General features: G+C 42.0%; 1 protein-coding gene across 2 annotated transcripts; it reads left to right on the plus strand.

The window, feature by feature from the left end:
* The first annotated feature begins 1,894 nt into the window (after window positions 1-1,894).
* LOC137258132 (uncharacterized) lies at window positions 1,895-23,153 on the plus strand. Of its 2 annotated transcripts, XM_067795696.1 has the most exons (6): window positions 1,895-2,064; window positions 6,827-6,904; window positions 14,678-14,812; window positions 16,359-16,545; window positions 17,564-17,800; window positions 21,470-23,153. In XM_067795696.1, the coding sequence occupies exons 2-6, from the start codon at window positions 6,842-6,844 to the stop codon at window positions 21,556-21,558; spliced, it is 711 nt and encodes a 236-aa protein (XP_067651797.1). In that variant the 5' UTR covers window positions 1,895-2,064; window positions 6,827-6,841; the 3' UTR covers window positions 21,559-23,153. The 2 variants fall into 2 exon arrangements, with proteins under 2 accessions (XP_067651797.1, XP_067651798.1); XM_067795697.1 differs by lacking the exons at window positions 1,895-2,064; window positions 6,827-6,904 and adding an exon at window positions 8,176-8,265.
* The last annotated feature ends 324 nt before the right edge of the window (window positions 23,154-23,477 follow it).

The raw sequence follows: 23,477 nt of genomic DNA on the forward strand, positions 1-23,477 counted from the left end.
ATAAGATGAATTACACAACTTACTGAAGTCAGAATCTGTCAAAGGTTTCGCAAAACGGCATCTATTTTCAGCAGTAACGGCTTCCGGGACAAATGGCTGCAGTTGCTTCTGTAGAAGGGGCCCAGGTGGTTTACGTTTGTTAGACAAATTGAATTCATTATCATATATTCTTTCCTCAATAGCCTGACTTGTTTCAAACAAAAAATCATCTGAACCTGAGGAAATGTCGTCAACACCTATATCAAAACTTGGGGTGTCCTTTGATTCTGAAATAGTGGTATTAAGTAAATCTTCAAAGTCTGAATTGATTACAACTTCTGAAGTTTAGAAAAAATGTTTTGAGTAATAAAAATCTCCATATCTGTATCAGAGGTTTCCATTATGAACCCAACAAACTATGACTTCAAGCAAAACTGAATGATCCACGTGCCGTTATCAGTTTTCGCGAGATTAACACTCCCATAGTTTTCGTCGTGTTAAGCTGCGTTTTGGCGACGTGTACAAACGTTTCCAGACTATGACAAGCATTTGATCGTAACATTGACATTAGATGCGCACGAACAAGTAGTCGAACTTAGTTTTAAGTAGGAGAAGGTCCTCAAACTCGCGATTAGTTTCGCACGTGAAGCAGGTTCGAGGCCTACGGCCTCGAACCTGCTTCACGTGCGAAACTAATCCGAGTTTTCGGACATTCTCCTACACGTAAGGCGCTGACCATGTCGAGCATTGGATGTAATTTGATCCAACTTTCCAACAGTTGCAAATTGAAGGGTCCAGGTGATGCAGCTGATAATGTTTGTATGTGAACACAGAACACTTGAACATTTTTGCACCTTAATCATTGTCTCTGATCATGGGGGAATTCAACATCCGTAAAATCAATAACCATATGAGAAAGCTGTTCTCTGTGCCTCTTGCGATGCGAGAAGATCGACTGCGGTGAACGTTCACGAACAAAACATTCTTGAATAGGAAGACACATGAACATTCAAATTGACAGGATACAATCTGCCTGCATCATGAACTCTGACAACCTTTGTGACGTTTTTACCGTGAAACGTACCGGCAAGAGTCCTCAGAAGTGAAGAGCTCATTTTCTGAATAGTTTAATCTTTTATCGAGAGTTGTTACTATTTTCATATCCAGACGAGATATTGAGATTTTTATCCACTGTTTCCTTATAGTATTTAGAACATTTCCTGTTTGTAAACAGTAATAACTGTGTATAAGGTGGAGTTTACCAGCTTTCTAGAGAGATCAGTGACGTCATTTGGTGTGCCACGGTCTACAAGCGTTGATGCCATTTCTCTATACAGGTAATATGTTCCGGCAGACAACCTGATCTCACCAAACAATATCACCTGTGGAGGAAAAACTGAAATATTCTTTACCATATCTGAAAGTATAATGTCAAAGTGAATGGCCCTCAGGCCTAAGAATGTGCATTATATAGTTTTTGTCAAGTTTAATTACCCCTGACAATCGCTTACAAGAACTCGACTTAAGTTCGTATAAGTAACAAGTTACCCCTTGGTTAACCGCCAATAGCGTGTTCAATGTATGTCGATAACAGACGTTCATGAAACATTGACGAGATATATAGTTCCGTCAAACAAGCGCCCATCTTTCTGTGTCACAGCTACAAGCCCCATACACTCCACCGCCGCTTAGTGACACCACACACAACAAGGCCCCTTTATCCAGGAACTATAGCAATAACGGCAGTGGAAGCAGGTCCCATTCTACACCGCCACTTCAGCGAAAGGTCACCTTCTGTACAAACGATATGGAAATAACGCGATAACCCTACCTTAGAAAGTTTCATTTTAAGTAGTGGCCGTATTTGTTCAGATTGACACCAATTTATATCAGTACACATTTGCCTTGGCAAATCGCCAATTCCAAAATCAGCCCCACATACCCGCAGCTTCGATCTGGTAGTACCCAACGACCGATCAATCTACAAACAAACAAGGCCGTTCCGATCTTGAAGTGCGGTGCAAAGATCGTCATATTTTTGCAGTTTCTGGTGACTCAAGCCAAGTTGAGTTTTGCTCCAGTGTTGTGAGTAGTCTTTAGCGTTTTACAACTCATAATAATACGATATACTGTGCTTAAGGAGCCATCATGGCCCCGATATAAGTTCCTTATTGAAAAATATGACCCCATCCAGGGTAGAATGTGGCTGTTGAGAATGGCGTCCGCAAACGCTCACAACAGTCTGTGTTGTTCAGCCTTCCCGATCTCGTCAGGAGCTCGTGACACGGCCAGGTTGTAACAGAATATGTCTGAAAGAGACAATATGACCGTATATCACCAGCTGAAAGCGCCCCCAATGTGTTATGTCGTGTTATGCAACTGGCAGTTTATATGTCAATAATCGAACGTGCCATATGTCCATTCTAGAGCAATCTCCGTTCGGTGCTAAATACAGTACTTTGACTAAGTGCAATCGTAGATCGGAGCAGTATTATGACCAGTGACACTACGGCTTCAGATATTGTACAGAATCAATGCTGGGTATGGGGGACGCTTTGATCACTTGATCACCACATCGTCACTTGACTAACAACAGTCCCCGTCCTTCCTCTGTTCATCACCTCACATACTATACGGTCTTGCTTGAGAATAGAGATTACCCGAACTTGGCTCAAATCCTTAGTCAGTTAAACTGATGCCCGGAAAAAAATAATTTCTATAATCGTTTATGATAATTAATATGTATCAATTCCACAACTGAGAAAACACCGGTGTCTGTTGTTTTCGGAAGTAGAATCAGTAGACCTCGAAGGTTAATTCTCCGACCCACAGCGTTGGAAATTAACATCCTCAGGACCGAAGTCGACTGAAAGCCACTGTGGCCCACAGCTTTTGTTTCATGTAGGTCCTTATTGCCGACAGCTTTTCTATCCCTCTGAAACTAGAAGTATTATGTTTCAGAAAATATCATTCAGTAATTTCTAGTTTTTATTCTCGATCAGCTCTGACATATCCTGTCTGAACATTCTAATTCAGACTTTTCCGGAGACCCGGATCTTGACATGGATGTCAATGTTGTTGTAAACGAAGACTAGCCAGTCACTAGAGTTAAATTAAACTCTTTAACTCAGCTTGTTGGTTGTCACATCTTTGGTTTTAGATGAATTACTTACATTGTTGCTAAAATATAGGCCCCACACATTCTGATCAGGACCAAAAACGTTTCATGGCTCTGGGTCCTCTGTGCCTGCTGACACAGATTCACTGACCATTCGGACAAAATTGAAACAAAAACCTTGACACAGTCGTGGTTCGATGTGCAAAAACAAATATACATGTTTCAAGATGAAATAATCAGCGTATTGATCCTGAGCTCGTTATTCTAACCCCGGAATCAACCGATTCTCAATAACTGTTTCAGCAGATATTGTACATGTCCGTGATTGTCCTACGATTATTGTTAAGGAATTCATGTACTTCCTGGAGTATTCGTGCACTTCCTGTTGTTGCATAACGGGTATTTCAGATTAACCAGGAAACAACAGATTTCAGTACCCAGACTATACCCGGGGAATTCATTACGTAATGTTGTCCCCATTCAAATCCCAAACAAAATCTTACAGCTTAGTTGCACTACTGAGACATGTAGCTGTCATGCTAGCTCATACTCAGTGTTCGAAATCAATAGGTTTTCTACGTAATGCATTGTGGGTAATATTGATTGCATCATTTAATTTTTACCCGTCCGAGTTGACGAGTATCAACTCCATCGTTAGCTTCCATACAATATCACCATGATGGTTTGTGTAGAAAATGTTCACGCCTTTACAGCCACAGAACACGAGCTTTCAGTGACGTGTTATTGCTTGGTATGGGTGGTGGAGTGGTCAAATGGTTAAAGTATTCGCTCGTCACGCTGAAAGTCTGGTTCGACTCCTCAGATGGGTACAATGCTCGAAACCCATTTGTGGTGTTCCCCGCCGTGATGTTGCTGGAATGTTGCTAGAAGCGACGTGAAACCTAACGCACTCACTCACTCACTCACTCATTCATTCACTCAGACTTGGTATGGGTATATTTTCTCATTTGTTTGTTTTGTTTTGTTGTTTTTTTTCTTTTCTTTTCATTGTTTGGGTATATTTCATGTTGGTCCCATAATGACTCTATTAAAACATACTATTTAGAAAAATATAAAGTAGTATATTAAGATTTATTATATAGTTTAAATATTGCGGGTATTTTACACTAATGAGGGTATAATGTGGGTGTGTAGCAGGTATACAATATTGAACATATCATGTCATTGTCACCTCCACATATTTCAGAATTGTTTACGACGCTTTCAAAGCTATACAGGTCGTTCAGATGACTTGCAGTCGTCATATACACCTCGATAAGAACACTTAACCCGGACAGCCCTGTATGTTTGCTGCGGGTTTCAGCAGTCACATTGTGCAGTCATTGATTTTATTTTTTAGGGTGTTTGGTGTTCGAGTGTTTTCCGTGTGTTTTCCAGCTGTACATACAGGTAACAACTGGTCTCCCCCACTGAACCTTTTCACGTAAGCGACTTTGAAAATCACACGTCCGATATGAACGTTTAGCGTTCTATCCATACAATACTTAGATTAGTGTATCAACGTGTCCCTTCTGTGTGCATTTTAACTTGAATCACCACCCACTCAGTTGAAGTTGGTATTCATAAATGTATATCTGATTTTACCGATTTCCAGACTGAAACATAAGATAACACATACGTATCCCCACCCTTCCCTCAATCCTGACCCCTTACATATCCCCACTCTTCACCCAGTCCTGACCCCCTACGTATCCCCACCCTTCACCCAGTCCTGACCCCCTACGTATGCCCACCCTTCACCCAGTCCTGACCCCCTACGTATCCCCACCCTTCACCCAGTCCTGACCCCTTACATATCCCCACCCTTCACCCAATCCTGATCCCCTACGTATCCCCACTCTTCACTCAGTCCCGACCCCCTACGTATGCCCACCCTTCACTCAGTCCTGACCCCCTACGTATCCCCACCCTTCACCCAGTCCTGACCCCCTACGTATGCCCACCCTTCACCCAGTCCTGACCCCCTACGTATCCCCACCCTTCACCCAGTTCTGATCCCCTTCGTATCCCCACCCTTCACCCAGTCCTGACCCCCTACGTATGCCCACCCTTCACCCAGTCCTGACCCCCTACGTATCCCCACCCTTCACCCAGTCCTGAACCCAGTCCAACAGTACCCCGTGATAATACTATATTCATAGGCTAAAATACAAAACTCAGAATCGTATATTATACACATTAAGAGAGACATGCGCATGAACGCGCACAGACACGTACGCGCACATACACACACGTTGCGCCATCATAAACCTGAACCAAGTCTATCCATAGTCCCCCAATAATCATACTGTACCGACGTGAGTTGAGCTTGGCGATCTGATAGTGATTTGATAACGGGCCAGTGTTCCCAGGCAGTTTGTGAGAGTACAGTTTAAGACCATCACACAAAACACTGTCCGGAAAACCCTGACAGCTTGGACCCGTCTCGTTAATGAGGCGGCCTAGATACACCGGAGCTAACACTGATAACGCTGGTAGATACACTCATCCCCTTCACGTTTATCACTGCGGGTGACAACCATCATTGACATGGGTATATATCATGTTTTCACTGTCATACCTGGCTGTGTAAGACATGTACCAATGCACTCATCTCACAGACGATAAACAAGATTCGGATCCCCACCTCGACACGATATGTTCCCGTGTTTTGTTCTACCTCCATTCCCGTTTGGACCCTTGTGCTGTCATCGGCACCAGCCGATTTCTCCAAAGGCCATTCTTCCATTGACCTATGTTTTGTATTCCCACAACACAATTAAGACTTACCTGGTGATATTATGGACATACAGGCAGCATTAAACTAAATCCGCTCCACTCAAGGACATTGAGAAAATCAGTATAAATCGTTTAGCTCTCAGTACATCATACACCTATCTACGTTGAATACGAGCAAGTAGTGTTGGTCATGTTCCTCACGACGATGTATGAATGTGCTAAAACACAAAGCTGGATTACGCAACTGTAGTGTCCGAATGTACCGATCTTGGGCTGCAGCGGTAACTCGAGGTCTGCCTGTATGGGGACGGTGATTTGTTATACCTTGGTTGTAACGAGGTGCAAACCGTGCTCAGACTAACATTCTGACGCCAGACAACATAAGATTGGTAATCGGTAGTCTCCAGCGTGCATTCTTTCAATGGCGATGTTCTGTGTCGCAGAGTGAAGACGTGACGTGGTGATTTGACTTTGAAACTCCTTCGAAACGAATGTCAATTTCGGAAAGTAATCTTGATTTTTATTGCCAGACAGTGGCAAAATCAATATTTTCAGGTACAGTTGTTTTACTTGAGTAACTGTGTTATCAACACTTTAGTGACATATTTTGACGATTGTTGGAACACAGTAGGTAATTAATAGATTTTTAAATACAAATCGCCTATGCCTTCCTTTTTTGGGACAGTATTTATTTTTAGAGAAATGCGATGTGACACTGTGCCTTAAATTCTTAACATTTCATGCATATTGAACTTCAAAGTACGTTCAGATTATTAGAAGCCTTGTCTTCATGTCTGTTTTAAACTGAGACGACAGTTCATCTCAGGTGCTTAGACACGACATGTATTTGGGTAGAACGTACTTAATGTGTAATCTCTTTTAGACACGGTCCTTACCACTGTGTGTGTGTCTACATTGTAAAGACATGTCTAGTGTATTACGAGTGTACTTGAGTTCTGGCTGCGATGGTATGCGTTACTTCTATTGCAGGGTAGCCGGTGAAGCATGGCCCATTTTGACGCCGTCTACCCCCAGGTCCATTACACACAGCTGCCCAGCAGACCCCCGGTAAGTGCTGTGAGACGACGCTGCCAACAACGCCGTCGTTCACGACACCATCATACCAATTTGTCAAAACCACAGTTGTAAAGAGGTTATATGTACATGAACCATGTATCACCAAGTAGTAGTTGTCATCGGCGGAGCCCTTAGAGGGCTGCTGGACGCGCAGACACCTCTCTCTGTGTAACACCCCCACCCGCACCCTCAGAATCCTGTACTCGTCCCTGGATGTTCAGCGTCACTTCAGGTATGTCGCCCTCATGAAACACGGGTGACTATATGTGGTGTAAGTATTTTGGCTGCGTCGTTATAGCTACAGTCAACTCCAACATTCAACAGACTTGTGGTGTTAAGCAGAGACCTACTCGTACTTCATGTCACATCAGTGGAGGAGTCAAGGCTATCGCTGCTTTTCGCAATATTCCAGAAAAATCACAGTGAGCAACACCAGAAATGGCTTAACACACTATAACCATGTGGGAGTCGAACACGATCCTTCTGTCTCCTGCGTGGACGCTTCAGCACATACCCTATCTCACGTCCCTTGTGTCACAAATGATTGCTTAGGTATACACCTTAAATCAAAATCACGCAAATATGGCCATGCACGTTGTGGAGTATTTTGCTAGGGCACATTACTGGTCAGTTTGAAGGTTCCGTTGCCACGGATCGAACGTCAAGCAGAACGAGGCCGCTATGGAGGCTTACTATGAAGTCTGAATCACCTGGCTTGTAGAAATACGATACAGAACCAAGTCAAACATTGGTATTTGTATCGTGACCAAACACATAGGTACTGCTAACAGACATCTACACTGCACGGCACAAGCTCCCGGTTACTTGTGCGGCAGTGACACTCTTTATATCGCTCATAATCCAGGGTACAGCTCATTCCTGTAGTTTATGAACTTGCCCGTCTTACGGAGCCCGCTAATGCGATCAATACTTTCCGTGAATGCCATTATTCGTTACTTTCTATGGCCACGTTTTACCCAAGTCAATCATTCTGGTCGTATGAATGCAAGTCAAGAACGATAACTCTGCTCCACCTTGTCATGTTGTGCAAATGTATTGTATGTATTTAGTCTTGTATGTAGAGGGAGAAATCTTTGTCACTTTGTTGACAATTTAAGTACGCTCTCGAGCAGCGAGCCCAGTTAGCCTGTGGTATCGGTGGTCGCTATGGCGACGGCTGTCGCGGAGGGACCGTTCAGTGAATAGAAATCTCAGTGCTTTGAGTTTTTCAAGTGTGATTGGAATCGTGTTGGGGTTATGACATGGCGTTCAGTAACGGATTTTCTACCACAGACAAACTTAGGAAGCTAGAAGAACAGGAGAAGGAGGGGAACAGTAAAACAAATAACCCTGTAAGTTGAGTTTCAAATGTTCAGATTAAATCAAAGTCAATGTGTTAACGTCAGCGGAGTGTTTGAATGAACTATGTCGAGACACCACCTGTCAGATCTGACTGCCCTCGGGTCTTGAAAGATAGATTTAATTGAAATACTTCCTGAAAACATTTACAGGTCTTGTTGCAGTCGTTTCTGTGTGCAGTGGTGTGTTTAATGTTTGTAGGAATATTGTGTTTGCCCCGATGATGACCAGGATATGTCTGTGTTATACTGTATTATTGTTAAACAAGATACTGTTTGTACATACACACATGATACACTATGCTTGTATCGCAATCTTCACCACAAAGATTCTCCGTGACATTAAGGACAAATTATGCGAAGACATTATACTACCAGCTAATTCATGTTGCCAGGTAGAACATTAACAGTCACATGATAATCTTATCCTACCGGGTGCCCATACACTGCGAAGTGAAGAAAGCCAGTTTTAAACAAACTCGCTTGTCTGAGGGGAGACCACATATGTCACATGTGCTTCGTTATGAGGCAGGACTGAAGTCCAAGAAACTCTCCGGATCCAAGCTGCCAAACACTGTCACCTGTTATTACGGTGGTTCAGACTGCTACAGGTACTAGGAGACGGACATGTAGATATACTGAACAAAGAAGATCGGTAACTGGTTGATACTTGAGTTTCAGTATGTATTCTGTCTAGGATCGGTTCGCCACAACCTTCAGACATGACATCATGCGATCAGTTGAATCTGATTTCTCCTCTGTGTGTTATTCTCTAATTTCAAGTCATATATTTTACCATGATGTCACTTCAGTGCCGTCTGTCAGTTTTTGAGGTCACTTCAGTACGGTCTGTTACTGTATGAGATCACTTCTGTACTGTCTTTTACTTTATGAGGACATCATCTGCTACTTTATGAAGTCACTTCAGGACCGTCTGTGACCTTATGAGGTCACACCTTTACGTTTGTTCCATTATGAGGTCACACCACAACAGTATGTTACGTTATGAGGTCAATTTAGTATCATCTATTATTTTATCATGTCACTTCAGTACCGTCTGTGACCTTATGAGGTCACTTCAGTGCCGTCTGTTACTTTATGAGGTCACACTATTACCGTCTCTTACCTTACGAGGTCACTTCAATACGACCTATTACCTTATGAGGTCACTTCAGCAGTGCCTGTGACCTTATGAGGTCACACCATTACTCTCTGTGACCTGGTGAGATCAAATCAGCACCGTGTCTTACTTTATGAGGTCACTTCAGTGATAATGATATATTAAAATGCATATTTATATGTGCGCCCAGTCTACCTCGACAGACATGCTCAAGGCGCTACAGAGTCAAGTATGTACATATGTACTGAAGTCACAGATGGTACTGGAGCATATTAAGGGAGTACTGGAGCATATTAAGGGAGTACTGGAGCATATTAAGGGAGTACTAGAGCATATTAAGGGAGTACTAGAGCACATTAATGGAGATACTGCTAGAAGAAGTATGTTTTAAGTTTGGACTTAAGCAAGTCGAAATTGTCAATTGTTTTGAGGTCACAAGGAGAGTAGAGAGAGCTCCAGAGAGTAGGAGTTGCATTGGTGAAAGGACACTGTCCAAAAGGTTTTAGTCTAAAGCTTGTCGCCGTGACTGCTGGAACAAAGATTGCGTGAACTAGAGTATGACGACAACATTTTAGACAAGTACTGTTGAGCAAGACCATGCTTGGCTTTGTAGGCCAGACACACTATCGTGCTCGATCCTGGCTTTGGTGACCCGTGAAGTTCCCGGGGTAGAATAGGTCTTCAGCAACCCATGCTTGCCATAAAAGGCGACTCAGCTTGTCGTAAGAGGCGACTAACGGGATCGGGTGGTCAGGCTCGCTGACTTGGTTGACGCATGTCATCGGTTCCCAATTGCGCAGATCGATGCTCATGTTGTTGATCACTGGATTGTCTGGTCCAGACTCGATTATTTACAGACCACCGCCATATAGCTGTAATATTGCTGAGTGTGGCGTAAAACTAAACTCACTCACTCACTCACTCCTGGCTTTGGTGGGCAGTCAGTGAAGCTCCTTCAGTACTGGCTTGATATGGCGGGAAAATTGATTTGGCTTTTCTGGAGTCTGTCGCAGAATCTCTGAGGAATTCCAAACAATACAATTGTTGCAATAATCCAAGCTTGATGTTATGAGGGCTCTGACTGTGGCATGGTTACATCCACTGAGAGATAGGGACAGATGTTACCGATAGAATGAAGGAGAAAGTAGCTGGTTTAGCAGATCTGAGAGACTTGAGATTCCATCGAAAGTGAGGGGTCCAGGACTATACCAAGCAGTGGAACAGACAGAGATGACCGCACCAGCTATTGGCACAGAGTTGGCAGGGATGTTCGACAGCGGGTGTTTGAATCCAATCAATAGAGCTTCGGTCTTGGTGTCATTCGACGTCTGTGATCTCAAGAGGTCACACCAATACCGCCTGTGACCGTATGAGGTCACGGAAGTATCTGGACATTTTTTTCGAAGGGTTCATGGTTCGTGAAGTCTTTCATCGATACCTTGTCGCTCAGATGGAACTCGTCATCTTCAAGACAAAATGTCTCAGTTTTTAACACTATAGACAAAGCAGTATCCAGACATGTAATGAAAAGATCCTAGGAGCAGCACACGCACGGCACCCCCAACACTTCAACTCATGTTTCCCTTAACACTAATGTAACTTTTCATTCTATGGGTCACTTTGTCAGTTTTCATGTCCTCATTATCATTCCAAATGTGATTTTGTCGCGTCAAAAAGAGTTAGTTCATTTGCAATGACTATGAGACTTTTCACCGTCGTCACATTCAAAACATAATGTCTTCACTTGAAGCAGTGAAATACCTACATGCACGGATCAGGGAGATTGAAATACACATGCTTCAAGAGATATCAGGGTTATAACATTCCAATCCAGAAACAAGTATGTTGAGTAAGATTTACAATTCACCTTACCATGCCATCAGGGAACTGTAACGCCGTCTCCCAACATATCTCAAGTACTCCTGGCAACCTTAGACGTCGGTGACCCTGGGATATACGTGTGTACCTCTCGGGTCTCTGGGATAAAGGTGTAGCCGTGGAGAAGGTACTTAGACACGTGTGTATCTAACTCAGGGGTTTCTGGGATCGAGAGGGATTGGCACTGAATTAAATCAACTTAAAAACGAACCAGGCCTACAAACCTTAAATAACTGATCAATATTGAGTGCAATATCAAAGAAAATGTTTAGAAGCCCTCTCGTCGACTGTTTCTGTCATTGACCACGAGTCGGGTTAAAAGCTTACGACAACCCATGCTCGCTGTAGAAGGCGACTAAAGGGCTCGAGTGGTCGGGCTCGCTGACTTGGTTGACACATGTCATCGTGTCCAAATAGTGTAAATCGATGCTCATGCTGTTGATAACTGTATTGTCTGGTCCAGACTTGATTATATGCAGACCGCCGCAGACCAGTGGAATATTGCTGACTGCCTCGTAAAACAACGAACAAACAAAACTATAGTGACGAGTGAGTGAGTCAGTCAGTGAGTGTAGTTTTAGTTGTGTTTGGATAGTAGTTTGACTCTTGAGTGATGCCAGTGAAGGGGAATCACCCGTGCTTGGAGACATGTGAAGGTTTAGTGGAGATCACAATGGAGGGAATGTTGGTGACAAACATCGTAACCCGGGCCTATTCAGATACGAGAAGCGGATCTTACCGCTTAGTTATGCAATCCCGCAGTTTATTTCACCTGACCGTCTTAACACATCAGCTGTCACCGAGTGTTATGACCAGTCCACAAGGAGTCAGTCCGTAGAGTTTAAAGTGACCTCATCTGTTTGTGTAAACATTGGTCCCCCAGTACCGTGGTCACTTCACATAGAGCCAGTCCGTGGTTGCGATTTACCTGGCCGATTGTCATTTTTTACGCCCTTTACCTGCCTGATTGCCATGGGTTACTTGAGGTTTACACCATTTATCTGGTTCATTGCCATGTGTTACTCCACGTTGCGCCATTTACGTGGCTGACTGTCACGTGTTAGTCGGCATTACACCCTTGATTGTACCTGCTGATTGTCATGTGTTACTCGGCATTGCGCCATTTTCCTGACTGATTGTCATGTGTTACTCCACCTTCCCCCATTTCATACCGAAACATGAGTCTTATTATCCTATTCAGTCAATAACAACATTTTCAGCCGATGCGAAGTTTCTCATGTGAAAGTGTAAGAGGCATCAGAAACAAGTTGGTTACACTGAAATTCAATTCCTTGTTTCATAAGAACATAATATTTACAAATGAAAGTTAATGTAAAACATTAATAACACCGTATTTCTGTTTTAGGCCGAGGTTTAGGCAGCATATCTTAACCAAGAAATAACAGACTGACCCTGTTTGATGAGGTCGAATGATTCAAAATGTTTCTGACTCACTGGTTACACCTGTTATGTGGGTTTTTTGCGTTTATTCGGTGTAGTTCTGTAACGCACAATGACATTGATATAATATCAGCTCCGCACCAGACCGTCAAAATGTTCTAGCGTCAGAACCTCGTTTTGAGATTTTCACGATTTTCATTTTTCCATTTGTCAGAGCTGTGCAGCGTGTTTGCAGTGATTTAGAATGAGCATAGTGTTTCAATACACAAATGCTTACGCGTATCAAATCATACTGATTAATGTCTATGCATCCAGTTATATGAATTTGTCTAAACTTTCTGGACTGGTTATCGCACTACGTTGCGCCATTGGACAGAACCCAGTAAACAGGAAACGAGACTTGTCTAATCAGTGCTTTGACTTGTTGTCACCTTGGCCAATTGTCATATGTTACTCCACCTTACGCCATTTACCTGGCCAGTTGTCATACGTTACTCCACCTTACGCCATTCAAATGGCCAGTTGTCATATGTTACTCCACCTTCCGCCATTTACCTGGCCAATTATTATGTACATGCGTGTAACCTCAGTTTGAATGTGACCACGATACCCCACATGGATTCTGTGACCACGACTGAAATAGTCCAGATCGCTTTATTCCCCATTGTCGAACCTATTCACTTTCATACATACCCTTCTGTAGGACATGGCTGACAATTCATGCACCCAACGGCGCACAATGACGTAGACTGGCTCAGCGCCTTCGTGATAAGATCTCAGTGTGCTGGACGCCATCTTTATCAAACTCCACACGCAACATAGTTGTTTGAAATCACTACGACCTTCTACAATTAGAACTTTTACTGGAGAATGTTTCTTAACGCGGAGTAAATCTATCCTGTACATTGCTGTAATGCTCTGCAAGTCCCTGTACATAAATATGCAGTAGTTTTATGTTGTGTCAGCTGGCGCCTCGACGTACCTCCCGGAGACAAACAGGGTAATTCCCATCGTTTATTGGTGAAATGCTATAGTGCTGGTATATTCAATACTGGTCATTAGCCTGTAATGTTCCAACGAAGCATTATAGCCTTCATGTTGTACAATATGATTTCTTTTTAATATCATAGGTATTTCTAATGTTTATGAACACGCTATTTCCCCGCGATAAGGATTTGCATTACCTGTTCTCTCAAAACAGCAGAAAATCAATTCCATTCCATCTGGGATACACTTGTACCTACTTGTCGTACATCATAGCAACCTCTGGTCCTAACTATTGCTGGCACACATCTGCCCATATGCATATAATTATGTACAAAAGAATCAGTATAGATTGTTTGGGGATTATTTACCACAAAATGAAAATATTGTGAAAAGTGTTTCGAAAGTGTATCTCGTGTCACACGTTTGATTGTTTTCTGTCGGTTGTTTCAGGTTATTGACTTCTCCCTGCTGGTTGTTTTAGGTTACTGACTTCTCCCTGCTGGTTGTTACAGGTTATTGACTTCTCCCTGTTGATTGTTACAGGTTAATGACTTCTCCCTGTTGCTTGTTTCAGGTTAAACATTTTCTCATTTTTGGTTCTTTCAGGTTAATGACTTCTCCCTGTTCGTTGTTACAGGTTATTGACTTCTCATTGTTGGTTGTTACAGGTTATTGACTTCTCATTGTTGGTTGTTTCAGGTTAATGACTTCTCCCTGTTGGTTGTTTCAGGGTAATGACTTCTCCCTGTTGATTGTTTCATGTTAATGACTTTTCTCTGTTGGTTGATTCAGGTTAATGACTTCTCCCTGTTGGTTGAATCAGTTTAATCAGTATTGCCAGCTGTTGTTTCAGTGTCTGACTTAATGATTGTTATGAAAATATTGTATTCATGACAAAAAGGATTGGGTACGAGTTACACAACTTAGATCACCCTCTCTGTAACTTATCGTGTTTCGGTGTCTGATTAATTGTTGTTTCAATGTCTGACTAGTTTCTATGTCTGACTATTGTTGTTTCAGAGCGATGGATGCTACCTGTTTATACTGTTCCCCACCCACGGGGGTAAGAACGTGCAGGAGGCGGGCCAGGACTGTGTGAGGGCCAGTCGGACTGTCGGGATATACGGCGGCAGGTTTGTCGGCATTGCCAGGAAGGTGAGTGCAGACTAGCTCCAGGAAACACCTGGTGTTGCTAGTCGTGAATACAAGATATCACTACTAAGGATATTATTTTTGCAAACACATACACATTGTGATGCACTGTTGCTGTGTTCTACATCAGAAGTTGCTTCTGGACTCTGCTTGACATGCCCATGAATAAATTAATGTTTGGAAGTAATGCTAAGCCATTTGACTGGATAACTGAAACTACAAACAGAATATTAACAGAAATTATAGGAATGTTAGAACCAACGTAAAGATAATTGTATTTTTGGTATTTCGTGACTGCTACGCCCACAGTGTTTCCAAATTGGCTAATGAAATAGTTGGGTTTGGGCAGCATTGAACCATCAGCACTATTCAGCTGTATTCAATCTTTTTGGGCATGAGTGAACGTAAATTCATCCTTTTCTGTATGTTTCTAAAGCAGGCCCCCCTAAGTAATTGAAGGAATTACAGCAAATTTGAAGGAATTGCATCTCAAATGTAAACAAACGCAGCCCACTCGCGAAACAATTGCAGCGATATCGGTAATTTAGCGGTAATAACAGAAATACATCGGCCCTATCGGAAGCAATGTCGGTAATACTGGAAACACGATCGGCCATCTTCGGAGATTTTTCGGTCGCGGGCGGAAACTCACGCAGCAAAACATGGCGTCGTTGGAAGAAGCACCCGTCTCGGTGAGATTTGTTTTTAGTTCCTACTATTACATTTTCATACTTATCCATCTTTGACCACCCGTGTTGAATGCGTTTAGGTATGAAGTGTTGTCAGGGCAATAGCTTATGTTTTTAGGAAAAGATTGTCACTGCAGAAGAGTGTCACAAGTCATGCCCCTGGAGATTGTTTACATCTGAACATCGAAGTCGTGCCGATGATTACGAACATCATGAACGTGCGCCATGAAGACGTTTATGAGCCATAATTTTTCTTGCTACGAAGTGCAATTGACAAATTTAAACACATTTTACAAAAAAAAAATGATGTTATATCTGGCGCACGTTCGTAATCATCGGCACGACTTCGATGTTCAGATGTAAACAAACTACAGGGGCATGACTTGTGACGCTCTCCTAGAGTGACAATCTTTTCCTAAAAACATAAGCTATTGCCCCGACAACACCTCATACCTAAACGCATTCAACACGGGTGGTCAAAGATGGATAAGTATAAAAATGTAATAGTAGAAACTAAAAACAAATCTCACCGAGACGGGTGCTTTTTCCAACGACGCCATGTTTTGCTGCGTGAGTTTCCGCTCGCGACCGAAAAATCTCCGAAGATGGCCGATCGTGTTTCCAGTATTACCGACATTGCTTCCGATAGGGCCGATGTATTTCTGTTATTACCGCTAAATTACCGATATCGCTGCAATTGTTTCGCGAGTGGGCTGTGTTTGTTTACATTTGAGATGCAATTCCTTCAAATTTGCTGTAATTCCTTCAATTACTTAGGGGGGCCTGTAAAGAGTATTCTGTTTAATGTCCCAGTTGATCTGTTCATGAAACTAACGACAGAGTTGTTGTTGTGTTGCAAGGTATTCAGTTATGGCTACGAGTCGTCCATGGATGAAGGCTGCATCGTTTTCTACTTCCCGTCACGTGATGCCGCAAACATGTTCTTCCGGTCCGACCCCAAGTTCAAACAGCCGGACTTCCCCCAGTGTGCCGGTCACTGTCAGGCGTGGGTAGTGGACCGCCATTACACCCCAGACAGCGAAGCAGGTGGGCCGGCACTATATGCTGTAAAAATATATTATATGCTGTAATAATATATTCACTGCATACCGTACAAATGACACATCACCATATCTTTACCCAAGTGCTATGTTTCAGTTCTTGTATGAGTGAAAAACTCGAGTTTGGACTAGACAATCTTGTGATCTAAAGTATGAAAATCGATCTTCACAAATGGGATACGGTGACAAGTGCCAATCAAGCCAGCCAGTCTTATCACCCGATCCCAATAGTCGCCTCTTACTACAACCCGGATCTTCACGGGTAGTTCTTGTATGATAAATACCCTGGCCCATTTCGCTGGAAAATTGTTGATGCGGCATATAGCAATAGTCACTCTTTCATTCCCATTCGCAAACGTGGCTCTTTTTTGGACGTTCCTGTATCCAATTTCCCAATCACGTGTTCCGTACATGTCTACCGTACATGTGTGGAAGTTGATGGACGTCAAATCGCGTCACTGGAATCAGAGGTTCAAGGCGAAGATTTGAGATGGACTAGGTGTGTTGTTTTATGGAAATAGGACATTACATAGTAGACATTAGTGGATGAAGATTCCCGTGCACCTGCAGTGTAACCATGTCGTTCCTGCAAAGGCGTTGCGGTAGCCTAGTCGTTAAAGTGTTCTCTCGTCACGTTGAAGACCCGGGTTCGATTCCCCACGTGGTACAATGTGTGAAGCCATACAATAATTGTCAGTCATATAGTGTCATACAGACTCTGAGGCAAATAGACTCATTCTAGAATGTGTGGCAAATCTAGATTGCCACCATGTTTCATATTTCATGAAGTTAATTTAAAAACTGTTTATTTTGTAAAATATGTTCATTTCATAGGGGCCAGATTTTAGTCGGGCAGATATATGGACATGTCTGTTTCAGGCAATGTAAAGTTGTAAAACCTGATTAACCATACCGGTACCGTAGTCTTGTATTGTCGATATTCGAGAACTCCCGATAACTTGATATATCTACATGATCCACGGTACTCGATGTTTCTCTTGCAGCACTGAACACGTTCATGATCTCGGAGATTCGCCTGAAGGACCCTGACTGCTACATGCACTACAAACACAACTTTGCCACGCCCTTCGCCGATCTCCTCCAGAAGTACAACGCCCAGCCCTACGTCGTGCAGACTTCCAGCGTGATGGGCATCAGGCGCTTCTACAAGGACCCCAACCACATTGTCACCGTCCACTTGTTCCGCAGCCCCCTCAACCTCGAGGATGTCATGAATGATGGTAGGTGTTATACTGACATATTTCATGATGATGTCATCATGATGTCATGAATGATGGTAGGTGTTATACTGACATATTTCATGATGATGTCATCATGATGTCAGTGATGGTAGGTGTTATACTGACATATTTCATGATGATGTCATCATGATGTCATGAATGATGGTAGGTGTTATACTGACATATTTCATGATGATGTCATCATGATGTCATGAATGATGGTAGGTGTTATACTGACATATTTCATGATGATGTCATCATGATAGGTGTTACACTGACATATTTCATGATGATGTCATCATGATGTCATGAATGATGGTAGGTGTTACACTGACATATTTCATGATGATGTCATCATGATGTCATGAATGATGGTAGGTGTTACACTGACATATTTCATGATGATGTCATCATGATGTCATGAATGATGGTAGGTGTTACACTGACATATTTCATGATGATGTCATCATGATGTCATGAATGATGGTAGGTGTTATACTGACATATTTCATGATGATGTCATCATGATGTCATGGATGATGGTAGGTGTTATACTGACATATTTCGTGATGATGTCATCATGATGTCAATGATGGTAGGTGTTATACTGACATATTTCATGATGATGTCATCATAATGTCATGAATGATGGTAGGTGTTATGCTGACATATTTCATGATGATGTCATCATGATGTCATAAATGATGGTAGGTGTTACACTGACATATTTCATGATGATGTCATCATGATGCCATGAATGATGGTAGGTGTTACACTGACATATTTCATGATGATGTCATCATGATGTCATGAATGATGGTAGGTGTTACACTGACATATTTCATGATGATGTCATCATGATGTCATGAATGATGGTAGGTGTTACACTGACATATTTCATCATGATGTCATCATGATGTCATGAATGATGGTAGGTGTTATACTGACATATTTCATGATGATGTCATCATGATGTCATGAATGATGGTAGGTGTTATACTGACATATTTCGTGATGATGTCATCATGATGTCATGAAGATGGTAGGTGTTATACTGACATATGTCATGATGATGTCATCATGATGTCAGTGATGGTAGATGTTACACTGACATATTTCATGATGATGTCATCATGATGTCATGAATGATGGTAGGTGTTACACTGACATATTTCATGATGATGTTATCATGATGTCATGAATGATGGTAGATGTTATACTGACATATTTCATCATGATGTCATCATGATGTCATGAATGATGGTAGGTGTTACACTGACATTTTTCATGATGATGTCATCATGATGTCATGAATGATGGTAGATGTTACACTGACATATTTCATGATGATGTCATCATGATGTCATGGATGATGGTAGGTGTTACACTGACATATTTCATGATGATGTCATCATGATGTCATGAATGATGGTAGGTGTTACACTGACATATTTCGTGATGATGTCATCATGATGTCATGAATGATGGTAGGTGTTATACTGACATATTTCATGATGATGTCATCATGATGTCATGAATGATGGTAGGTGTTATACTGACATATTTCGTGATGATGTCATCATGATGTCATGAAGATGGTAGGTGTTATACTGACATATTTCATGATGATGTCATCATGATGTCAGTGATGGTAGATGTTACACTGACATATTTCATGATGATGTCATCATGATGTCATGAATGATGGTAGGTGTTACACTGACATATTTCATGATGATGTTATCATGATGTCATGAATGATGGTAGATGTTATACTGACATATTTCATCATGATGTCATCATGATGTCATGAATGATGGTAGGTGTTACACTGACATTTTTCATGATGATGTCATCATGATGTCATGAATGATGGTAGATGTTACACTGACATATTTCATCATGATGTCATCATGATGTCATGAATGATGGTAGGTGTTACACTGACATATTTCATCATGATGTCATCATGATGTCAATGATGGTAGGTGTTATACTGACATATTTCATGATGATGTCATCATAATGTCATGAATGATGGTAGGTGTTATGCTGACATATTTCATGATGATGTCATCATGATGTCATGGATGATGGTAGGTGTTACACTGACATATTTCATGATGATGTTATCATGATGTCATGAATGATGGTAGATGTTATACTGACATATTTCATCATGATGTCATCATGATGTCATGAATGATGGTAGGTGTTACACTGACATATTTCGTGATGATGTCATCATGATGTCATGAATGATGGTAGGTGTTATACTGACATATTTCGTGATGATGTCATCATGATGTCATGAATGATGGTAGATGTTACACTGACATATTTCATGATGATGTCATCATGATGTCATGGATGATGGTAGGTGTTACACTGACATATTTCATGATGATGTCATCATGATGTCATGAATGATGGTAGGTGTTACACTGACATATTTCGTGATGATGTCATCATGATGTCATGAATGATGGTAGGTGTTATACTGACATATTTCGTGATGATGTCATCATGATGTCAATGATGGTAGGTGTTATTACTTATTATAGGTTTGCTTTACTGTTTTGCTTAAATGTGAAAGGAGGATGTGATGAGCCCTGCTGTGCTCGATAGGTAGCAGAACCCTTGAACCACGAGGGTGTGATATGTCATTACTTTTGTGAGATATGTAAGTATATGTGTAACGGACACCTTGACCGACAAAGATGTGACGTGCCATTACCCTGGGGGCATTTGTAACGGAGCGCTTGAAGCATTAGGGTGTTATTAAATTAGTCTCTTCCCTGATGACACCACACCCTTGAGTCACGAGGATGTATTTTACTGTATATAGTCATTGTTTCTTATCCCTTTGTCGTCACTTTACCCTTATGTCCCACTTGCAAACGCAAACAAACAACTGAAATCGCTTGTTCAAGACGGCTGCAAAGTACCGACTGTTGTTCAAAACGGCGGCCAATTTCCGACAGTTGTTCAAAACGGCGGCCAATTTCCGACAGTTGTTCAAAACGGCGGCCAAGTACCGACAGTTGTTCAAAACGGCGGCCAATTTCCGACAGTTGTTCAAAACGGCGGCCAAGTACCGACAGTTGTTCAAAACGGCGGCCAATTTCCGACAGTTGTTCAAAACGGCGGCCAATTTCCGACAGTTGTTCAAAACGGCGGCCAAGTACCGACAGTTGTTCAAAACGGCGGCCAAGTACCGACTGTTGTTCAAAACGGCGGCCAAGTACCGACTGTTGTTCAAAACGGCGGCCAAGTACCGACTGTTGTTCAAAACGGCGGCCAAGTACCGACTGTTGTTCAAAACGGCGGCCAAGTACCGACTGTTGTTCAAGGTGGAAATATTCCCAACTCATCAGCAACAGTTAACTGTTTGAAACAAAACACAACAGCAGCATTGCCCTTGGTGCTTGGTGGTAAAAGCATAATCATCGTGCACCTGGGGTTTTATTTCATAGTTGTGAATAGCATCCGAATATGTCCAAGGGACGCAACTCTTTACCTAACTCGTGACACCGAAGACCCAAGTTCGATTCCTCACATTGGCTCAATGTGCGAAGTTCGATTCTGGGTTCCCCTGTCGTGATGTTTTTGGAATAGTGCTAATAGTGGCGTAAAACTAAACTCATTCAGTATTCTGTTTCTTTACAGGAATGTACCAGAACCTAAGAAAAACTCATAATTCTCTGGCTTACGAAATGACAACAGTATTCACAATCGACCCGAGAGCCTGTCCATAGCCTCGGTCACTACCCCGGCGTGTCGAGACGACTACAGTGACTGGACACACGTCAGACTGCCTGTATATGTTATTTCATGTTAATGACTATGTTTGAGATGCATCATTCTCCAGCCTGTTTCGGTGTCTGGCTGCCCAAGAGAGTCAAGGGTCTGGTGCCATGTCCCATCACCTAAACAATACATTTGCCTTTTCCATTTTATATTGATTAACAATCCCGAAGTGACTGTTCTCATTCCTCTAGTGTACACACGATGCAGTAGCTTAGTGGTTAAAGCGTTCGCTCGTCACGCTGAAGACCCGGGTTTGATTCTGTGCATGCCGACAGTGTATGAAACCCATTGATGGCGTCCCCCGTTGTTATTTTGCTGGAATATTGCTAAAGGCGGCGTAAACCCAACTCACTCACTCATACACACGGATCATCACAATGTTGGTACCTTTGCTCAGTGAGTCACCTTTTACAGGTCGCTTCAGACACTAGCTGATCGTAAAGTTAACCATGTACAGGTACAAAGATAATGATGTCATGGATTTTTAGGCTGTCCACTGTCGTATACGTAATTGGGAATCGCTCCATCAGCTTATGTATATTTTTATGTTCAACAAAGCAATGTCAGCGCTATAAGTATATGCTATGATTGTTAAATATGTATTTAAACAGTTCATTCTAACCACCCCATGGAATGGAACATAGATTTGACCTACCACTTCCATGTTATATGTATAATTCAGGTCAGTATAAACTGAGCAGGGGTAGTATCCATATCAAACGTTGAGTAGCACATGTGTACACGTGGCAGCTAAGAACAGCACTGCTTCAACTGATTCTCTTATATCAACCCTATCTCTTTATTCAACCTTATATCGATTTAGTGTTACGATGATATATTTTGTTGTACAAGTCCCTGAATCTTAAATATGAGCGAAAGTTTACTTGAGTCATATTTAAATTAACAGAAATTACAGGAATGTTAGAACCAACGTAAAGATAATTGCATTTTTGGTACTTCGTGACTTCATCTTAATCTACGCAGTTTGAACAGGTCGCAGTCGACCCCGCTGTTGTTCACAGGAACTAGCTGAAACACAGCCGGTAAAACAGAGCTACAGCAGTATCTTGTGATATGTTGCATGTGCTGCTTGGTATGACTGTTTTGCACTTAAAACAAGACCTTGATGTATTAATAATTATTTTTTAATTATACAGAAATAGACTCGGTTTGAAAACTTAGATTCCAGTATCTGCAAATTTGGGTTCGAATCCCGCCTCTCCTTGATAATGACACACCCACCCACCCCCAACACCCTAACTCACTCACTCAACAAAGTATCCCGTCATACCGATATGTATGTTTAGTTCAGGGACAGCCATATACATCCAAGGTGAGGTAACCAGGTCTCCGAGTGTGTCTAACACGTATGTCTATCTTTTGTTGAGGTCGTCCTGCGCATGCTTTAATTTGTATTTTTGCAGTAAGACTATAGTTTCTTTTCCTTTTCATTGTTATTTATTTACTGTACGTGTAGGAAACGCATCAAGCCACCCTGTGATATATGTAAATACTGAGAAATAAACTCCGTCCATTTTGTAAACATTTGTGTGTAATGTTGGTGTCTAGGGTGGCCTAGTGGACAAAGCGTTCGCTCGTCACGCCAAAGATTCCGGTTTGATTCCCCACATGGGGAAAATGCATGAAGCACATTTCTGGTGCCCCCCACCGTTATATTGCTGGAATAGTGCTCAAAGAGGAGGTAAAACTAAACTCAATCATTCATTCACTCCAATCTCATGCGATAGGTAAAACTCTGAACAACAAGAACTGAATTTACTCTCAGAACAGTGAAATCCGTCTATACCGGATTCCGGCCAATTAGAACTATCCTAGTGCCGAATTAACTAAATTTTAATGAACATTA

This window comes from Haliotis asinina, chromosome 12 (assembly GCF_037392515.1).
Source record: "Haliotis asinina isolate JCU_RB_2024 chromosome 12, JCU_Hal_asi_v2, whole genome shotgun sequence".
NCBI classification, from domain to species: Eukaryota; Metazoa; Mollusca; class Gastropoda; order Lepetellida; family Haliotidae; genus Haliotis; species Haliotis asinina.